This window comes from Pseudophryne corroboree, chromosome 9 (genome assembly GCF_028390025.1).
Source record: "Pseudophryne corroboree isolate aPseCor3 chromosome 9, aPseCor3.hap2, whole genome shotgun sequence".
NCBI classification, from domain to species: domain Eukaryota; kingdom Metazoa; phylum Chordata; class Amphibia; order Anura; family Myobatrachidae; genus Pseudophryne; species Pseudophryne corroboree.
In genome coordinates this window covers 121,909,866-121,931,312 of record NC_086452.1, presented here as the reverse complement: position 1 = coordinate 121,931,312, position 21,447 = coordinate 121,909,866, and the positions used below count along the sequence as shown (strand labels likewise).

The window sequence follows — 21,447 nt, the reverse complement described above, 5'->3', positions numbered from 1 at the left end:
ATGTTAGGTTGCGCAGACGTCTGAAAAACACCCCTCTTTGCAATGGTGGTTATTTGGTCTCCCTTGCGAACACCTCAGCCTGTTTGACAGGCCATGGCAATTGCATTTTTCATGTGGCCCCACCAAGGAGACCAATTTACATGTGACTTATCGCAACCCTCTATATTGCCATAATTGGCTGTTACAGATTAAATACAGACACCAGTGTTTTAGTTGTTTCTGCACAATTTTATCAATATATTAGAAGATATGTATATATATATATATACAGGTTGAGTATCCCATATCCAAATATTCCGAAATACGGAATATTCCGAAATACGGACTTTTTTGAGTGAGAGTGAGATAGTGAAATCTTTGTTTTCTGTGGCTCAATGTACTCAAACTTTGTTTAATACACAAAGTTATTACAAATATTGTATTAAATGACCTTCAGGCTGTGTGTATAAGGTGTATATGAAACATAAATGAATTGTGTGAATTTAGACACACTTTGTTTAATGGACAAAGTTATAAAAAATATTGGCTAAAATGACCTTCAGGCTGTGTGTATAAGGTGTAGATGTAACATAAATGCATTCTGTGCTTAGATTTAGGTCCCATCACCATGATATCTCATTATGGTATGCAATTATTCCAAAATACGGAAAAATCCCATATCCAAAATACCTCTGGTCCCAAGCATTTTGGATAAGGGATACTCAACCTGTATGTATATATATATATATATATATATATATAAAAAACTGTATTTATAAACAATTGCACAGTATAAAACATTACATGTACATGTTCAACATTAAAATATTTTCTCTAAACTGAAACTGTCTGGGGAACTTCAGACTTCTCCGGTGTGGTGTATTGTATTCACAATTGATCTACAAGAGGAAAACGTAACAAAAATTCAGCATACGTTCACTTAAAAATAGCATCACATTGGCAAACACTTTAACATACAGCAGATTATTTTTCGGGTCCTAGACTCCCCTACATATGTAGCCAACAAATTTCATTTCACAAAGTCCAAGTTGATCATGGCAGGGGTACAGCAGAATTCAAACATTCCTTTGGCCTTCGAAATCCTATGACTTATCCAATTTTAATTAAAATATAGAGTTGCAAACCACTAAGCTACTCTTGTTTGAAAATTATTTAGTGTACTACACACATTCGGCCACAAGCAAATTCAGATAACACAAGTATTATTTTTAAACTAATTTTGGAACAATATCAAACACCTGTATATGCAGAGCTATTATTTGAATCTGAAACAGCTTTATATGGCCAGTTATACTTGTGTGTAGTAGGAATTTGCGTTTAGTTTGCTATCAGGGCCGGTTCTTTGGCTTCGAGTGACCCGGGCGGGCGAAAGGGGAGTGGCTTCATACAGGGGGCGTGGTCAGTTACGCCCCCTGTACAGTAGTGAAATTATGTGCAGTGCGCAATGACTTCATCGCGCACCGCACAGTAATGGTCCTCTCCACGAAGGGAAACTAGACGCTAAGCATCTAGTTCCCTTCACAGCGGGGGGCAGCGGGACAGAACGGGCAGTGGGGGGCACAGCAGCAGCAGATCTTGCCATGGTATGGCGCCGGCGCCATACGGAAGGCGGTGCCCCGGGCAAAAGTCCTGCTTGCCCGTGGCAAGATTCGCTACTGTTTGCAATACAACAGCCAAGTACAAAACATAAGCGGGGAGTGAGTTCAGCAGGCACACCACTTGGGGAAATATACTTTTAAGGCCTCTTGTGGACCTATCGGAGACGGCCCTATAACGCCTGCTGGAAAGAAGCAAGTTCAACATTCTGTGGCCAGGGTGTAGCTGGCCATTTAGTAACTTTGTTGGCCGTTTTTTTTTTCCTGGACAGGTACAGGTCCTGGATTGAGGGCAGGCCGTGGTGCACACTTACCAAGTTTGAAAAGGGTTGTGTTTGTAAATTTAAAAAAAAAAGATATTTGATTGAAACCACAAGTGACTATTTAGTTTGGCGTGGAAAAAATAGTTTTGACCCACTCTACAACATGTGCACTTTAGTCCAGGGCATGAGGATTTTTTTAAATCTCAAAATGTTAATACAGATGACCTATTGAAATTTTTAAAAGGTGTGGAAAAGTAGGAATATAGGAGGAATAGTGGATCAACCCCCGGTCCCCATGCTTCCACACAAAAAGAAACCGAATTACCTCCAGAGGGAACAATGCTGGTTGGGTCGTCAAGTATTCTTCTCCGCAAAGTGGGTGCTGTGTGTTCGGTAGGTTGTGTCACTGTGCTGGAGGAGGGTGTGGGCCGGCCAGCAAATGTCTGTTGAGGTGTGGGGGCCAAAAAGGGACTAGGGAAATCCGATATTGATACATGTGACCTCTGAAATTCTTCAGCTATCACTGCCAGACTAGTGGACATGGCTATTGATGCAGAGGCAGACTGTGTAAGTAATACATTAATTTGGTGGAGATTAGCATTGATGTTGTTTATACCATCAATAATTTGGGAGTGCTGAGTTTCATTTCTAGCATCACGCGCTCTTCGCTCTCTAGTATCCTCCTCAAGGTTGTCTGCCAAACGGTCCACGCACTGAGCCAGAAAAACCATGCTCCCCTCCATTTTTCTCCTATGGATTTCTTGCTTGCCGTCCATGGATCTGGCAACATCAGCAAGGTTGTCAAAGGGAGTGGTAGGACGGTCTGCTTGGCCTTGTTCTATAGATGCATGAAGCAGCATATTATGGAAAGCCCGTATAATATTTAAAAAAAGGCATGCATACCTAATACAACAAATCAGAAGTTGTATTTAAGTAGGTAGAAGTTTACACATTTAACACCTGGGCTTGAAAACCTAATTACCTTCAGAAATTTGGGAACTTGTTCCTGATGCCACTGGAGTGGACTCTATAAATTCAGTTCCTGTAGGCAAATGTAGACAAATTTATTAAATAGAATTTATTTTCAATCCAAATGCAACTCTGCCTGTGGTTACCCCAAATTTGGGACATTTCCGTTGTGCTCAACCATAAATTTGAAGCAATAGCACCCAAAGCAGAAAAGGATCCCCACTCCCAAAACGCAGGCCAAACATACAGCAAACAAATGGCAAATACCAACACATTTGGAATGTGGAGCCAAGGGAGCAGCATGCCCTCAACAAACATAACAGAGGCACAGGTGCTAGGGATGGCGAGCAATTACCACCGCTGCATATTGCCCTTGGCTGTGTCTTGGCCTTCTCTTCACACAGATGCATAACTTTATCCCCTGGTGGGTGGCTCTGTGTGTGTGACACCTTATGTGTATGTGGCACCCTCTACCCCCCAAACATCCTGGTCAGTGGCCCCCTGTGTTCCCGTGTCTGTGACACCGTTGTGATCTCATGCCACCCAACCCACTGTATTCTACTCTGTACACCCTGCTTTATGTGTGTGGCATCCCCTCACAGTTTTTGGCCTTGACCCCTATGCTCACTGCCTTTCTGTCCATTTGATCAGAGATAAGTTAGACCTCCTAGGTTTTTTAATACTGATTTTATGATCTAATGTCTTTCTTGTTATTTAGAACACTTTTAACATGTCCAGATCTCTGCATTTTAAATATTATAGATTTTAAATAATTCTATCAATATTAATAGAAATCTGTATCTAGCCATCCTGCATCCCACCTAAAATACATAACATGCGTACAGAGATATCTGGAGAAATGTGTGTGCCACAAGATGTTAAACAAACATACCTTTGTGAATTAGTTGTTCCCGAGCTGCAGGTTGGGATGGGAGTGCTGTCTGGGATAGCTGTTCTATTGCTTCTTCTCCAGTTGATTCAGCCATGGTCATTTGAGAGTTGTCCGTCCTGAGCATGAGATCTGTAATTTGACCACAAACACAGAATTTTGGTAGGAGTAATGTACAAATGTTGACTACCATGTTTTAGGAAACATCCAGTAGAAGCATAAATACCTGATGGGCTTGTAGTTTTCCTCTATGCTTTGGTTAGAGTTCCAGAGGCCAGTGGTGCGGATGCAGTTGCTGGTGCCGGTGTAAGAGGTGCTATGCAAAAAGAGTTCAAAATATTATAGTAATGTGTTTAGCACACAGCCGATATTAATGAGCGAACATCTGGTGAAATACCTAAATCCAAACGCTACAATATAGGCTAAAGAAAATTACTAAGAACTAATTTCATATCCCAAACCAATCCCCAACAAAAATGGCCAGAAGAAATATCTAACAAGCTTAGGTACAAATCAGATGCAAAGAACCCCCTACACAGATGATAATAATTACATTTTATAACTTATATTAATAAAATTAACTCTATTTCCCACATTAGTGCCCCCTCCAGAAATTAGGTTGAGATATCTTAGATTTTGTACGCATCTAATTTCCAAAGCCTCTTGCTATTTCCATCATTGACCTCATTTCCCACTATCTTTTAGTTTAAGGGAAACCACACTCCCTAAATACACCTTTTTAAAAATGGGTTAGCACCTGCATGCTTCTCATTTATCCTCTGCACCTCTCGACACCTCAACTCACTGGTGCATTAAACCCCTTCATCAAAGTTATACCCTTTCCTCAATCTTTTGTTCATAGATATTTCAACACTTACATCCAACGCTGTATGCTCCTGCATCAGTCCCCACATACAATCTGCAGATAACAGACAGCCCTGGCAACTTAAATTGCACACCAATTGCACAGCCAACACGCCACAGGTACAACCAGCCATTTTAAAACAGCCCCAATGCATAATAGTGCCAGGGCCGATTCTTGACCTTATTGCGACTGTATTGAAGAGCAATGGGATCTAATTCCCACCACTATTCAACTTTTGCCAAATTGAATCGATCTCCAAAAAGCCTGCTTACCCATAGCAAGAGCTGCTACTGATTAGTGCATATAGCTAGCCAATAAATTATATAAAACATTCAGGTATATGAGGCACATACATCCCCAATCATTGCACAGTGCACTTTGATCACAACTCATCCAAACAAAACATTTACCAGCAGGTATTCTTAAGACTGGGGTCACCGCCACAGGTTGTCGTATTGCCCTAGCAACACCAACATCTGTAAAGAAAATCAAATTAAAGAACATTTTTTATGTCCAGTCCAAAGTTTAACAAATGACAATATTCATTTCCCACTCCCCGCAAAAAAAAACAACCCACCTTTGCGAGGCGCTACAGTGCTTCGAAGGTCAACTCTTTTTTTTTTCCAAATACATGTGCCTGATTTGGTCACCTCCCCACTTCGTTTAGACGTCTCTCTAGTAGTGCCTGACCTTTGTGTCTCAGTTGCAGTAGTGGTAGCTTCAACAACCAAAAAGGGGGAAAAACATATAAATGTAACCCTTCCAATCCCATAAAAATAATAACACAAAAAAAAAACATTAGAAAAAAACACAAATTTATACCGGAAACTGAAAAAGTTGAAGGCACAGCTGTGTCCACGCCACCCGTGACTCCTTCTACCAGTACAGGCGAAAAATGAATGCAGAGTTTTTCTTCCCACACATTAAAGGACACATCAATACTACTACCTCCCCCGGTTCCCTCTGCGTGTCTGGCTATGCGAGCCATTTTATCCTTTGTTATTTTTTTGCAGTCTCGCCACCTCTTTTTGCAATTTTCGATGGAACGCTTTCTCACCCCCTCAGCACTAACTCTCTGTGCTATATCAGTCCAGATTTTATTTTTCCTTCGGAGTGTTGTTGCGGCTGCATTAATACCCATCAGCCGGTCATAATGTTCTATGACTAGAGTAACAAGGACATTATTCTCGTCTTTTGAGAATCGTGGAGCACGAGACACCTCAGTCTCAGAATCTTCATTACTTGTGTCTTTTTTGCCTTTATTGGATTTACGTTTGCTTTTTCCTTTCCTGCGCTCTGGGAGTGGGGCCACCCATTCCTCACTGGAGGATCCAGGTGTGCTGGTTTCTTCAGCATCAGCTTGAGGTTCACTGTCACTGTTGTGTGACACTTGTGACATGCTGCTTAAAAAAAGACAAAAAAACAAGTTAATCAAATAAGATGTGAAAAATAAGATTTTAAACCTACCGGTAAATATTTTTCAACTACTCCGTAGAGGATGCTGGGGATGTGGTTGGTGTGGGCTGGTATGAATCTTGCCCTTAGATTAACAAAACCCTTTCCTCATATTGTCCATCTCCTCTGGGCACAGAATCCAAATGAGGTCTGGAGGAGGGGCATAGAGGGAGGAGCCAGTGCACACCATACTAAAAGTTCTTTATATTGCCCATGTCTCTTGCGGAGCCCGTCTATGGCCCTCATTCCGAGTTGTTGGCTCGCTAGCTGCTTTTAGCAGCTTTGCACACGCTAAGCCGCCGCCTACTGGGAGTGAATCTTAGCTTTGCAGATTAGCGAACGAAAGTTTCGCAAAATAGTGAATAGAATAGCGATCAGAAATTTCTTTGCAGTTTCCGAGTAGCTCGATACTTACTCTGCCACTGCGATCAGTTCAGTAAGTTTCGTTCCTGGTTTGACGTCACAAACACACCCAGCGTTCGTCCAGACACTCCCCCGTTTCTCCAGCCACTCCCGCTTTTTTACCAGAAACGGCAGCGTTTTTTCACACACTCCCATAAAACGGACAGTTTCCGCCCAGAAACACCCACTTCCTGTCAATCACACTCCGATCATCAGAACAAAGACTTTGTAAAGCCGTGAGTAAAATACCAAACTTCTTAGCAAATTTACTTGGCGCAGGCGCGGTGCGAACATTGCGCATGCGCAGTTTGCGGTAAATCGCTGTGATGCGAAGAAAAATAACGAGCGAACAACTCGGAATGAGGGCCTATACCCCATGGTCCTTACGGAGTCCCCAGCATCCTCTAGGACGTAAGGGAAAGAAAATAATCCACAAACAGTTTAGAACACACTTACGTCTAAAAAGTCCAAAAACCACCAAATATCCGGAAAGAAGTCCAACAGGACGGAAGATCCAGCCAAACTAAAGAAATAAATAAATAAAAATGATTTGATATAGCAAACATGTACAGCTAAAAAAAAAAGTCACCAAACAGGGCAAAAAAACATGGCATACAAGTGCAGCAAGAAAACATGGTCAAACACTATTGCACAGCATTAGAACTAGGCGTGGCACCGAACAGGGGAATACAAAAACATGGCATACAAGTGCAGCGAGAAAACATGGTCAAACACTATTGCACAGCATTAGAACTAGGCGTGGCACCAAACAGGGGAATACAAAAACATGGCATACAAGTGCAGCCAGAAAACATGGTCAAACACTATTGCACAGTATTAGAACTAGGCATGGCACCAAACAGGGGAATAAAAAAACATGGCATACAAGTGCACCAAGAAAACATGGTCAAACACTATTGCACAGTATTAGAACTAGGCGTGGCACCAATCGGGAATAAAAAATCATGGCATACAAGTGCAGCCAGAAAACATGGTCAAACATGCATTAGAACTAGGCGTGGCACCAAACAGGGGAATTCCAAAACATGGCATACAAGTGCAGGCAGAAAACATGGTCAAACACTATTGCACAGCATTAGAACTAGGCGTGGCACCAAACAGGGGAATACAAAAACATGGCATACAAGTGCAGCCAGAAAACATGGTCAAACACTATTGCACAGCATTAGAACTAGGCGTGGCACCAAACAGGGGAATACAAAAACATGGCATACAAGTGCAGCCAGAAAACATGGTCAAACACTATTGTACAGTATTAGAACTAGGCGTGGCACCAAACGGGAATACAAAAACATGGCATACAAGTGCAGCCAGAAAACATGGTCAAACACTATTGTACAGTATTAGAACTAGGCGTGGCACCAAACGGGAATAAAAAATCATGGCATACAAATGCAGCCAGAAAACATGGTCAAACACTATTGCACGGTATTAGAACTAGGCGTGGCACCAAACAGGGGAATAAAAAAACATGGCATACAAGTGCACCGAGAAAACATGGTCAAACACTATTGCACAGTATTAGAACTAGGCGTGGCACCAAACGGGAATAAAAAATCATGGCATACAAGTGCACCAAGAAAACATGGTCAAACGCTATTGCACAGCATTAGAACTAGGCGTGGCACCAAACAGGGCAAAAAAACATGGCATACAAGTGCAGCAAGAAAACATGGTCAAACACCAATGCACAGCACGAAGTAAGCGTGGCACACAGCAGAAATTAAAATTTAGAGAAAGCAGCAAACATGTGGGTTGAAAAAAAAAACACATTTCACATTTATTCATATGAAATATGTTTACAGAAAATCATTTCTACTGCCAGCATGTATATTTTTTTTGCAGCCAAACAACAGCTACTTGCATAAACATGTTCTACACAAACTTTACTAATTACAGAACACACACACACATCTGTAGCACATATAACAGCATCCCAAAAGTATACATCTGCACTACAAAAAAAATTCCAAACAACATACCAGCTGGGAAGGGTGATCTACATAAAGCTAAATCAGCAGAAAACACACTTTCATTACATATACTATAAACACTTTCAAGCAAGTATGCAGCATTAGAAAAGCATACATGTGCCCTTCCATAATATTACAAGCAAGATAACAGTTATCTAAACAATAATAAAAGCTGGGCAGGGTGAACTTCAGTTTCTGCAGAACACTTACTGAAGCTGAATTGTGCCAACTCCTCTGCTGCTCCACTCTGCAAAACTCCCAAGCGCTGTCAGCTCCTTACAGGTGCATCCAAAAATTGCAGAGTGGATTCTTCCACCAAACTCCCGCTTTATATCCTCGCTGTCGGCGCGGGAACTTTTGGCGGGAATAGAACTCTCCGCCCAAACCACTCCCCGACATGCAGATTTAAGGCGGCGAACACACCCAGAATTGAATTCCTGACAAAACAGAAAACTCCCGCCAAACGAATTCGCGCGATGAGCGCGAATTTGCCTGCTCCGGGAATTGTCGACAATTTGAAGTCGGAATTGAATTGACCCCAATGTGTATCAGTTGATGCGTTTATATAACTATTTTATTGCATTACTATCTGAACTGTAGATACAAGCTCCACACAGATTATGCACCTAGTACATCATACTAATATTAACATTTACTATTTGTGGTACAGAGAAGCCCTGCCAATGACTGTGGCTCTCTGTTACAAAACTATAATATACAGAGATACATTCTATGTTAAAACAACACTGTAGTTTTAAGCGCAGAGACAATGTTGCAAAACTATAGTAGAAACAAATTGGTTCAAGCAGAACCTATAAGAAAGGGGTAAAAGACAACATGTCATTCAAACCATGTGATTTGACAACATATGCTTCTGAGGAAGCTGGTCATACCAGAGAAACACATTGAGCCCACCACACTGTTCACTGTGATTCCTAATTGGCTTTGAGCTCACACCACTGCCTGCTGTGTCTACTGTTTGGATCCATGGGGGTCATTCCGAGTTGTTCGCTTGTTATTTTTTTTTAGCAACGGAGCGTTTAGTCGCTAATGCGCATGCGCAAAGTCCGCAGTGCGACTGCGCCAAGTAAATTTGCTATGCAGTTAGGTATTTTACTCACGGCATTACGAGGTTTTTTCTTCGTTCTGGTGATCGTAATGTGATTGACAGGAAGTGAGTGTTTCTGGGCGGAAACTGGCCGTTTTATGGGAGTGTGTGAAAAAACGCTACCGTTTCTGGGAAAAACGCGGGAGTGGCTGGAGAAACGGAGGAGTGTCTGGCCGAACGCTGGGTGTGTTTGTGACGTCAAACCAGGAACGACAAGCACTGAACTGATCGCACTGGCAGAGTAAGTCTCGAGCTACTCAGAAACTGCACAGAGATGTCTTTTCGCAATATTGCGAACCTTTCGTTCGCAATTTTGATAAGCTAAGATTCACTCCCAGTAGGCGGCGGCTTAGCGTGTGCAAAGCTGCTAAAAGCAGCTTGCGAGCGAACAACTCGGAATGACCCCCCATGCCACATGCTGACAATTGGACCGTCTTTTACCTGTTTGGGAATTTACTTCATCTGGCTGATCTGATCCCTGCTGAACAAGATCCATCTTTCCTAAGCCAAGGAATAAGGGGACTGCACCATCTGTCACTGGCCTACCGGTAATCACGTACCCATTGCATATGGGACACTGTCTAATAAGACTTCTCCGGTACAGCAATATCCCGAATACAGGAATACTGACTCTAAGTCCTAGTCAGCCTATTTATTTACAACTGTGACAATTTAATTCTTATACACAGAGACAGTGTGGGTATTACAACACATTTATGTCTTATTGAGATATTTATATATCATTTTTATTGTGTGTTATTGAATAAATTGTTAGAATTTTTTATTGAACAAGCCGTTCTCATGCTGTAATTTCACAAAGCAGCCAGCGCGGGTATATCTTTCACTATACTTTGCTTTACTTAGGGAATTGACCTTTCCTTAACGGCTGATGTTGATAGCGCACCTAAAAATCTTTTTCTTTTACATGGTTATAGACCACTTCAGATGCCTGGGTGAGGGAAGTCGTCACTCACGGATACGCCATCTCTTTCAAGAAATGTCCCCCTCACTAGGTTTGCTCAACAAATATCCCTTTGGATCCGTTGAAAGCAAAAACTCTACAAATTGGTGGTACAATCCCTCCTGGACACAGGAGTGATAGTGCCGGTGCCTCTAATTCAGTGAGGCAGGAGGTACTATTCAACGCTGTTCCTAGTTCCGAAACTGAGTGGAACCTCATGGACCATTCTCAACCTCAAGTCTTTGAACAAATTTGTGAAAGTATCCAAATTCTGTATGGAAACTCTTCGCTCTATTGTTCTGGCCTTGGAGCCCAAGGACTATATGGTATCCCTGGACATACAGGATGCTTACCTACATATACCTGTTGCCATGTCGCATCAGCAATATCTGCAGTTTGCTATTGGCAACCTACATTATCAATTCCAGGCCTTGCGTTTTCGACTGACCACAGCTCTGCAAATCTTCACCAAGGTCATGGCGGTCATGACGGACCTTCTCCACCGCCAGGGTATCAGGATCCTGCCGTATGTGGACGACTTGTTGAATTCGGCGAACTCTCCAGAGGTTCTCTCCGTCATCTGGAGCTGACAGTTCAATTCCTGCAAGCCCACGGGTGGATCATCAACTGGAAGAAATCCTCGCTGGTTCCTGCTCAGAGCATATTACACATGGGGGCGCTACTGGACACACACAACCAACGGTTGTTCTTGTCTCCCGAGAAGGTCCTGAAACTTCAGGACAGGATACGATGCGTCCTCTCTCGCCCTCGTGTGGCGATACACTCGGCGATGCAAGTACTAGGCCTCATGGTGTCGGCTTTCGACATGGTAGAGTACGCTCAATTTCATTCTCGCCCTCTGCAGCGGTTAATCCTTTCCAAGTGGGACAGCCAGCCTCACTGGATCAGGTCTCACATGATTTCCTTGACTCCGGAAGATCGTCTGTCTCTGAGCTGGTGGCTCCAGGACCAACAATTGAGCAGGGGTCGTCCCTTCTGGATCTCCAACTGGTTCCTCCTTTTGACGGATTCCAGTCTGCGGAGTTGGGGCGTGGTGTTGGAGCAACACTCTTTTCAAGGTCAGTGGACCAGGGTGGAATCTCTCCTTCCGATAAACATTCTGGAGTTGCGGGCAGTGTTCAATGCTCTGAAACTGGCCCTTACCTCTGGTACAGAACAGGCCTGTTCAAGTACAGTCGGACAACGCCACCACGGTGGCGTACATAAATCATCAAAGCGGCACTTGAAGTCGCATGGCAATGATGGAAGTGTCAAAGATTCTTCTATGAGCGGAACACCATCTGCCAGCCATATCGGCAGTGTTCATTCCGGGGGTCCTTAACTGGGTAGCGGACTTCCTCAGCCATCAGAACGTGCACGCCAGAGAGTGGAGCCTTCATCCGGAACTATTTCAACTCCTAGTGGACAAGTGGGGCCTACCAGATGTAGACCTGATGGCGTCTCGACACAATCACAAGGTTTCCGGTCTTTGGAGCAAGGACAAGGGATCCTCAAGCAGTGTTCGTGGACGCACTGGCAATTCCATGGAACGTTTGGCTGCCATACGTGTTCCCTCCAGTGTCACTCCTGCCCAGGGTAATAAGGAAGTTCAAGCAAGAAGGAGGATTACTACTTCTAATCGCTCCAGCGTGCTCCAGATGGCATTGGTTCTCAGCCCTGCAGGGTCTCTCGATAGAACATCCTCTTCTACTTCCGCAATGGCCAGACCTCCTCGTTCAGGGCCCTTGTGTCTACCATGATCTGGCCCGACTGGCTTTGATGGCGTGGCTCTTGAAGCTTCAGTTTTGAGGGCCAAAGGATTTTCTGAGGCGGTCATTCAAACTATGTTGAAAGCCCGTAAACCGGCTTTGGTTCGGATTTATTATAGGGTCTGGAATTCTTACTTCACTTGGTGTGCGGCTAAAAATTATGATGCGTACAAGTTCAGTACTGCCAAACTTTTGGCTTTTCTGCAACAGGGCCTGGAATTCAGCCTTTTTCTGGTCTACCGCAAGGTTCATATTTCAGTCTTGTCGGTATGGTCTCAGGGAAAAATTGCGACTCTGCCTCACATTCATACTTTCACTCAGGGTGTTTTACGGACTCAACCTCCCTATGTTCCTCTTGTGGCTCCTTGGGATTTCTCGGTTGTTCTGGATGCCCTACAACACTCTTCGTTTGAACCTCTTGAGTCTGTGGACCTTAAATGGCTTACACTTAAGGTCTTATTTTTGCTGGCTATTGCCTCTGCTAGAAGGGTTTCAGACTTGGGTGCCTTGTCCTGTCGGTCACCCTTTCTGATTTTTCACCATGACCGTACGGTTCTTAGAACTTGCCCTGGTTATTTGCCTAAGGTGGTGTCGTCTTTCCACCTTAACCAGGAGATTGTGTTTCCGGCCTTTATCTCTCCTGGTTTGTCCTCCAAAGAACGGTCTTTGGATGTGGAACGGGCTCTCCGTATTTACAGTATGTGAACAGAACTGCCTCTCTTAGGTAATCTGATTCTCTCTTTGTCCTTTTTGGTTTTCACAAATGTGGCTGTCTTGCGAATAGGCAGACTTTGGCCAGATGGATATGAATGGTGATTGCACAAGCTTATGTACAGGCTGGACTTCCAGCTCCTGCTACTATCAAGACCCATTCTACTCGGTCTGTTGGACCTTCTTGGGCGGCCAGCCGTGGCGCGTCCCTAGCAAAATTGTGCAAGGCGGCTGTGTGGTCCTCAGTGAACACGTTCATCGGGTTCTATGCCTTTGATACTTCTGCCTCCCAGGATGCTTCCTTTGGACGCTGGGTTCTTGTGCCCGCTATACAGTGCGTCCCCTCCCATGAGGAACTGCTTTAGGACATCCCCAATGTTATTTCCTGTGGAATACAAGTGTACCACGCTGCAGAAAAGGAGATTTACGGTATAACTTACCATAGTTAAATCTCTTTCTATGAGGTACACTGGAATCCACAGGGCGCCCACCCTGACGCACTTTGCTTCTTTGGGTTTGTATGGCATTAGCCACTGGTACCTTCTCCTGTCATGAGAATATGATTATCTGTGGCTACTAATTACTGTTGTCTCTTTTACCTGCTACTGCAATGGACTGGTTAACAAAACTGAGCTCCAGTGCCTGGAGGTGGGGATATAGAGGAGGTGGTGCAGTGCATCCTGGGAACAGTCAAAGCTTTAGCCTGTTGGTGCCTCGGCTCAAGATTCAACTCTACACCCCTGATGTTATTCCCTGTGGAATCCAGTGTACCTTGCAGAAAGAGATTTAACAATGGTAAGTCTTACTATAATTTTCCTTTTTATTACCTGATATGTAATATGTGAATAAATAAGGATTATTTAAGATGTTGAGGTCAACTTTTGGTGAATTGACACTGCTAGTCCTAAAGAGAAATTTGTGAAAACTGCCATATCTCCTAGCTCATTTGGGAAGTCTATAACTCTATTTTCTTTTTCATCGTACCCTGACTAACATTGGGTATTACCGGAGGTGCAGCTCCAGTCAGCAGTTAGGTCTTATTTGTTTTATATATATATATATATAGAAATGGATTCTCGTGGGAGCCAATATGCCTTTTGTATGACAGTAATTAAAAGTTTTTATTGTACAGAAACAAACGATATTTATCCTAAGCGTTCGTTATTGACACAACCTTCTAAAAATTCATATAAAACAATATTTCAATCTTATACATAAATTACAGTTGGATGTGAGGATTTTACAGCCAGGTGATTACAGTCAGAACTCGAAATGGATGTATCTCCAACCAGATGTTTGTGATAAGGACTTTGTTAACCAGACGTTGCAAAACCCAACGCGTTTCGTCCGTTAGGACTTCATCAGGGGTTTGGAATCAGTTCTTATAGTAGGAGTGATTACCATTGATTAGAAAGGTTTAGAATATCCAATGATTACATCCAATCACATATTCAATTCGATAAATATAATATCTATATAGACTTCAAAAAAATATATATAAATTTGGTTGAAATTAGATGTTACGTTCCCTATTTTCAATCAAGAATGGTGGAACCTTATAGTCTACCTCTGTTTATACATGTCACCAAACAGAGAACTTAGGAAAATTTCAAATCCTGAACGAAACTATTCCCTATTTTCAATCAAGAATGGTGGAACCTTATAGTCTACCTCTGTTTATACATGTCACCAAAAAGAGGACTTAGGAAAAATTTCAAATCCTGAATGATACTATTCCTTTTTACAGGAACAAGTGCAACCTCACTGAATACCAACTACCAGTGAGGTTGCACTTGTTCCTGTAAAAAGGAACAGTATCATTCAGGATTTGAAATTTTTCCTAAGTCCTCTTTTTGGTGACATGTATAAACAGAGGTAGACTATAAGGTTCCACCATTCTTGATTGAAAATAGGGAATAGTTTCGTTCAGGATTTGAAATTTTCCTAAGTTCTCTGTTTGGTGACATGTATAAACAGAGGTAGACTATAAGGTTCCACCATTCTTGATTGAAAATAGGGAACGTAACATCTAATTTCAACCAAATTTATATATATTTTTTTGAAGTCTATCTAGATATTATATTTATCGAATTGAATATGTGATTGGATGTAATCATTGGATATTCTAAACCTTTCTAATCAATGGTAATCACTCCTACTATAAGAACTGATTCCAAACCCCTGATGAAGTCCTAACGGACGAAACGCGTTGGGTTTTGCAACGTCTGGTTAACAAAGTCCTTATCACAAACATCTGGTTGGAGATACATCCATTTCGAGTTCTGACTGTAATCACCTGGCTGTAAAATCCTCACATCCAACTGTAATTTATGTATAAGATTGAAATATTGTTTTATATGAATTTTTAGAAGGTTGTGTCAATAACGAACGCTTAGGATAAATATCGTTTGTTTCTGTACAATAAAAACTTTTAATTACTGTCATACAAAAGGCATATTGGCTCCCACGAGAATCCATTTCTATTTGTAATCTACTTTTAATACCTTATCTGACAGAGGGTATTTCTTGTTGGTTTGAGACTAGAGGTATAGCGCAAGATATTAGGGTTGATTTTTTGTTTTGTAATATATATATATATATATATATATACATAGGAAGGCGATGAAGCAATCAGCGGCAATCAGGGGTCTTAATCAATAAATAACTATATTGAAAAATTCACAGCATGAAGCCCAACGTTTCGGGACTGGCACGTCCCTTTGTCAAGGTGAGTAACCTTGACAAAGGGACGTGCCAGTCTCGAAACGTTGGGCTTCATGCTGTGAATTTTTCAATACAGTTATTTATTGATTAAGACCCCTGTGTCACGATACGGGTATCTGGACGCCATTACTTGCCTTTTAGATGCCTTCTGAAGCTGGCTCAGCGTTCCAGGGCCGGATCTCATCTGTGTTCCTGATGTCCACACTCTGCATATCCCTCCTGTCACTCTGAGACGCTGTCACAGCGGCGCCATGTTTGAACCTAGTGTGGCGTCTCCCGTCCTCCACGGCCTCCGCCGCTCCTGTGTTCCAGTATGCAGGTTGTCAGAGTGGTGCCCCATGCCTGCCGCGGTCTCCGCTGTCATCCATGTGTCTCAGTGTGCAGTTGTCAGTTTGGCGTCTCCTGTCCTCCGCGGCCGGCGCCTCCATTGCTGCTATGTTTCCACATGGTTTTCCAAACCAACTTTCCCTCCAGTACTAACATGGGCGCAGCCATGTTTGTTCCAGTCACATGTTCAATCTCCACCAATCCGCTGCACTGTGAATCTGCATGATTGGCCAGCCAATGCCTGCCTTGCAGCAGGTATAAGTATCCTGTGCCTGAACCAGGAAATGGTCAGTGCTTTGAATGTCAAATCTTGTTCCAGTCTCTCTCTCCTGTGGTTGTTTCTCCAGGTTCCAGCTCCTGTCTCCAGCATCCACTACGAGACCCGCACCTGCCTTCCATCCTGCGGTGCAGCCTGACTCTGCAGCCCTCCGTGGCTATTCCAGCTTCCAGCTATTAATCCATCTGCTTCCAGCGGTCAGCTTCCAGCAGTATCAAGTTTCTTTAAAGTGCCGGTGTTATTCCAGCGGATCCCTACTTACCAGCAGTATCCACTACCACCGGTAACCTCTTTTCAACTCTTCTGTTTCTACGCTCCCTAGCATCTTACAGTATCCACTCCGTGTCTTCATCACCTGACTGGTTCCATCCAGCATCCACTCCGTGTCTTCATCACCTGGCTGGTTCCATCCAGCATCCACTCCGTGTCTTCATCACCTGGCTGGTTCCATCCAGCATCCACTCTGTGTCTTCATCACCTGGCTGATTCCATTCAGCATCTACTCCGTGTCTCTACCACCTGGCTGGTTCCATCCAGTATCTACAACAGTCTGTTCAAGTTACCAACTACATCTATACTTCTACTGGCGTGTTCCTCGGCTATCTTCACTACTACAGCCAGGCCTGGTAACGTTATTCCATCAAAGGACTTTAACATCTATTCCTCAACCTACCAGTGCTCTGTGATACCTCTCATGGTTATAAGTGATCCAGGAACTGTATTATTTGCCATTTGCTTTTATCAACTGTGAATACTGTTGTTTCTACACGGAGTCTGTTAATAAAACTTTTATTGACTTTTAACCTGGTTGTCATGGTCACACCTTCGGGGTAATCCTTCTACACTTACATGTCCAGGGGTCTGATTAAACCTCCCAAGTTTAATTTCATTTCAGCCCCTACAACTGAGGCTTCCTCCTGTCAGCCTAAACCCTCAGTTGTGACAGTAAGCACTGACCATATGAATCCAGTCGGAGACCAGGATCAAGCGGCCAGGCCGATGCAAGAACTGGCAGCCAGACTCGAACATCAGGAGGCTGCACAAGGCCACATCATCCGCTGTCTCCAGGATCTCTCTACCCGACTGGATGGGATTCAAACGACCCTCCGTGGACCTGGCACGTCCGGTGCGTCCACCACAGTGACACCAGCTGTAACCCCACCCACCTTACCCATTTCTACTCCACGTCTTCATCTTCCAACGCCAGCGAAATTTGACGGATCTCCAAGATTCTGCAGGGGATTTCTCAACCACTGTGAAATCCATTTTGAGCTACAACCTGGCAATTTCCCCAGTGACCGTACTAAAATTGCCTATATTATTTCCCTTCTCAGTGGCTCAGCCCTTGACTGGGCATCACCTTTATGGGAGAAGTCTGATACCCTGTTGTCTTCCTATACTGATTTTATAGCTACATTCAGGCGCATCTTCGACGAGCCAGGCCGGGTAACCTCTGCTTCATCTGAGATTCTCCGTTTACGCCAGGGAACACGTGCTGTGGGACAGTATCTCATACAGTTCAAGATCCTGGCATCCGAACTGGCATAGAACGACGAGGCCCTGTATGCTGCATTCTGGCATGGCTTATCAGAACGCATCAAGGATGAATTAGCTACCAGAGACTTGCCTTCTAAGTTGGATGAGCTAATTTCACTATGCACAAAGGTTGATCTTCGTTTTAGAGAAAGAGCAACTGAGCGAGGAAGATCATCTATTCCAAAGTCTTCTGCTCCTCCTCCTCGTCAACCGTCTCCATCCAAAGATGAACCCATGCAAATTGTCCGTTTCCGTCTATCTCCCGCTGAGCGCCGAAGACGTCTCTCTGAGTCTCTCTGTCTCTACTGTGCAGCTCCGTCTCAGGCTATCAATGCTTGTCCCAAACGTCCGGGAAACTCCAAATCCTAGCTCGCCAAGGAGAGGGCCAGCTAGGAGTAATGATCTCCTCTCCATCTCCTCATGATTGTAATCTCCCAGTCTCGCTTCAAATTGCTCAACGTTATAGGAACGTCATTGCCCTCCTTGATTCCGGAGCAGCTGGGAATTTCATAACCAAAGCTTATGTTAAACGGTGGTCCCTACCCACCGAGAGACTTCCTACGTCTATTTCCTTGACTGCCGTGGATGGCAGTAAGATTTTTGACGCAGTTATTTCTTTAAGGACTCTACCAGTTCGTCTGAGAGTAGGAGTTTTTCATTCAGAATTTATTTCCTTTTTAGTGATTCCAAGAGCCACACATCCAGTGGTTTTGGGCCTTCCATTGCTCCGTCTTCACAATCCATCGATTGACTGGACGACTACGCAGATACTAGCATGGGGTCCCTCCTGTGCTGAGACCTGTTTGTCCAAAGTGCTTCCTGTTTGTTCTTCCTCCACCAGGTCGTCTGATGTTCCACCTCCTCCATATCAAGACTACACAGATGTGTTCAGTAAAGCCTCCGCTGATATTCTTCCTCCTCATAGAGAATGGGACTGTCCAATTGATCTCATCCCAGGGAAGGTTCCACCTCGAGGCCGAACTTATCCGTTGTCCCTTCCAGAGACGCATTCCATGGAGGAGTACATCAAGACGAACCTGGAGAAGGGTTTTATTCGACCTTCCTCTTCTCCAGCTGGCGCAGGCTTCTTTTTCATTAAGAAGAAGGACGGTGGCCTGCGGCCTTGCATCGACTATAGAGGTTTGAACGACATTACCGTTAAGAACCGTTATCCTTTACCCTTGATTACAGAGCTCTTCGATAGAGTTAGCGGAGCAACCATCTTTACAAAGTTGGATTTGAGGGGTGCCTACAATCTCATCCGGATCCGTGAGGGTGACGAGTGGAAGACCGCCTTTAACACCCGGGATGGACATTATGAGTACCTCGTCATGCCCTTCGGATTGAGCAACGCTCCAGCTGTTTTCCAGCATTTCGTAAATGAAATCCTGTACCGCCATGTCGTGGTTTATCTAGATGATATCCTTATCTTTGCCAATAATCTAGAGGAACATCGCTTCTGGGTAAAGGAGGTTCTGTCCCGTCTCCGTGTCAATCATCTCTATTGCAAATTAGAGAAATGTGTTTTTGAAGTCAAATCCATTCCGTTTCTAGGTTACATTGTGTCCAGTTCCGGACTAGAGATGGATCCTGAGAAACTACAAGCAATCCAGAATTGGTCGATACCCCTAACCCTCAAAGGGGTCCAGAGGTTCTTAGGGTTCGCCAATTACTACAGAAAGTTTATATGAGACTTTTCCACCATTGTGGCGCCTATCACTGCTTTTACCAAGAAGGGTGCTAACCCGTCCAAGTGGTCTGAAGAAGCTACGCAAGCTTTTCATCTATTAAAGCAACGGTTCATCTCTGCACCAGTTCTGAAACAGCCCGACATCGACTCTCCTTTCATCCTTCAGGTGGATGCCTCCTCCGTTGGAGTAGGAGCGGTGTTATCCCAGAGGGCTAAAGATGGTCATCTGCATCCTTGCAGTTTCTTCTCCCGGAAGTTCTCCCCAGCTGAGCGCAACTATGCCATTGGCGACCAGGAGTTGCTAGCCATCAAGCTCGCTCTAGAAGAGTGGAGATATCTGTTGGAGGGAGCTTCCCATTCAGTCACTATACTTACCGACCACAAGAATCTTTTATATCTGAAAAGCGCACAATGTCTTAACCCTCGTCAAGCCAGATGGGCACTTTTCTTTTCCAGGTTCGACTTTAAACTCCAGTTCTGTCCGGGTGCTCAGAATCGCAAGGCCGATGCCCTTTCCCGCTCATGGGAGCAAGAAAATGAGTCAGAGTCTTCGGACAAGCATCCTATTATTAATCCGTTGGCATTCTCCATGGTAGGGATGGACTCTATGCCTCCACCAGGGAAAAGTTTTGTGAAGCCGGTGTTAAGGAAGAAGCTCATGCATTGGGCCCATGCTTCCCGTTTTGCCGGACATACAGGCATCCAGAAAACCCTTGAGTTTATCTCTAGGTCCTATTGGTGGCCAACTCTGAAGGACGTCATGGAGTTTATTGCCTCTTGCCCAAAGTGTGCCCAACACAAAGTCTCCCGCCAGTCGCCTGCTGGGCAATTGGTTCCATTATCTGTTCCCCGTCGACCGTGGACCCATTTGTCGATGGACTTCGTTACAGACCTGCCTATGTGCAACAAGTTTAATACCATCTGGGTGGTAGTTGACCGGTTCACCAAGATGGCACATTTCATACCTCTCACCGGTCTTCCGTCAGCTTCCAAGCTGGCTCAAGTGTTTATTCAAGAGATCTTCCGACTTCACGGTCTTCCTGAAGAGATCATCTCTGATCGTGGTGTACAATTTGTAGCCAAGTTTTGGCGAAGTTTATGTCAAGCCCTCCAAGTCAAGTTAAAGTTTTCTACAGCTTATCACCCTGAGACCAATGGTCAAACCGAGAGGGTGAATCAGGACTTGGAGGCCTTCCTCCGCATTTATGTGTCTTCCTCTCAAGATGACTGGGTTCAACTCCTTCCTTGGGCCGAGTTCAGCCACAACAATCAATACCATTCCTCATCTTCTTCAACACCATTCTTCATCAACTATGGATTCCACCCTAAAGTTCCAGAATTCCAACCGCTTCCAGCAACTTCTGTTCCAGCAGTAGATGTCACCTTGTGTCAGTTTTCTAACAACTGGAAGAGTGTGCGAGCGGCCCTGCTCAAAGCCTCGTTCAGGTACAAGAAGTTTGCTGATAGAAAGCGTAGAGCGGTTCCTGCTCTCAAGGTGGGTGATCGTGTGTGGTTGTCCACGAAGAATTTGAGGTTGAGAGTTCCCAGCATGAATTTTGCACCTCGTTACATCGGTCCTTTCAAAATTGAACAAGTCATCAATCCTGTTGCCTACAAACTCCAGTTACCTCCCTTCCTGAAGATACCCAGGACATTCCATGTTTCCCTGTTGAAACCGCTGATCCTGAATCGGTTTCATTCTGCACTTCCTCCAGCTCCGAAAGTCCAAATTCAACGGGGAGTTGAGTATGAAGTGGTCAAGATTCTGGATTCACGTTTCCGTTACGGTCAATTGCAGTATTTTATTGACTGGAAGGGCTATGGTCCTGAAGAACGCTCTTGGACCAATGCTTCAGATGTCCATGCTCCTGCCTTGGTCCGGAATTTCCACTCTAAGTTTCCTCAAAAGCCG

At 44.1% G+C, this 21,447-nt stretch overlaps 1 protein-coding gene across 2 annotated transcripts; it reads right to left on the bottom strand.

Moving 5' to 3' along the window:
* Positions 1 to 225: 225 nt before the first annotated feature.
* Positions 226 to 5,975, bottom strand: LOC134956766 (uncharacterized). 2 transcript variants are annotated; one of them, XM_063938728.1, is made up of 8 exons: positions 5,404 to 5,975; positions 5,159 to 5,299; positions 4,992 to 5,057; positions 3,943 to 4,032; positions 3,720 to 3,848; positions 2,841 to 2,900; positions 2,184 to 2,696; positions 226 to 878 (listed from the first exon to the last, which is right to left on the bottom strand). In XM_063938728.1, exons 5-8 carry the CDS (start codon positions 3,841 to 3,843, stop codon positions 868 to 870), a joined length of 708 nt encoding a protein of 235 aa, XP_063794798.1. In that variant the 5' UTR covers positions 3,844 to 3,848; positions 3,943 to 4,032; positions 4,992 to 5,057; positions 5,159 to 5,299; positions 5,404 to 5,975; the 3' UTR covers positions 226 to 867. The 2 variants fall into 2 exon arrangements, with proteins under 2 accessions (XP_063794798.1, XP_063794799.1); XM_063938729.1 differs by having other exon boundaries at positions 2,475 to 2,696.
* Between the last annotated feature and the right edge of the window lie 15,472 nt (positions 5,976 to 21,447).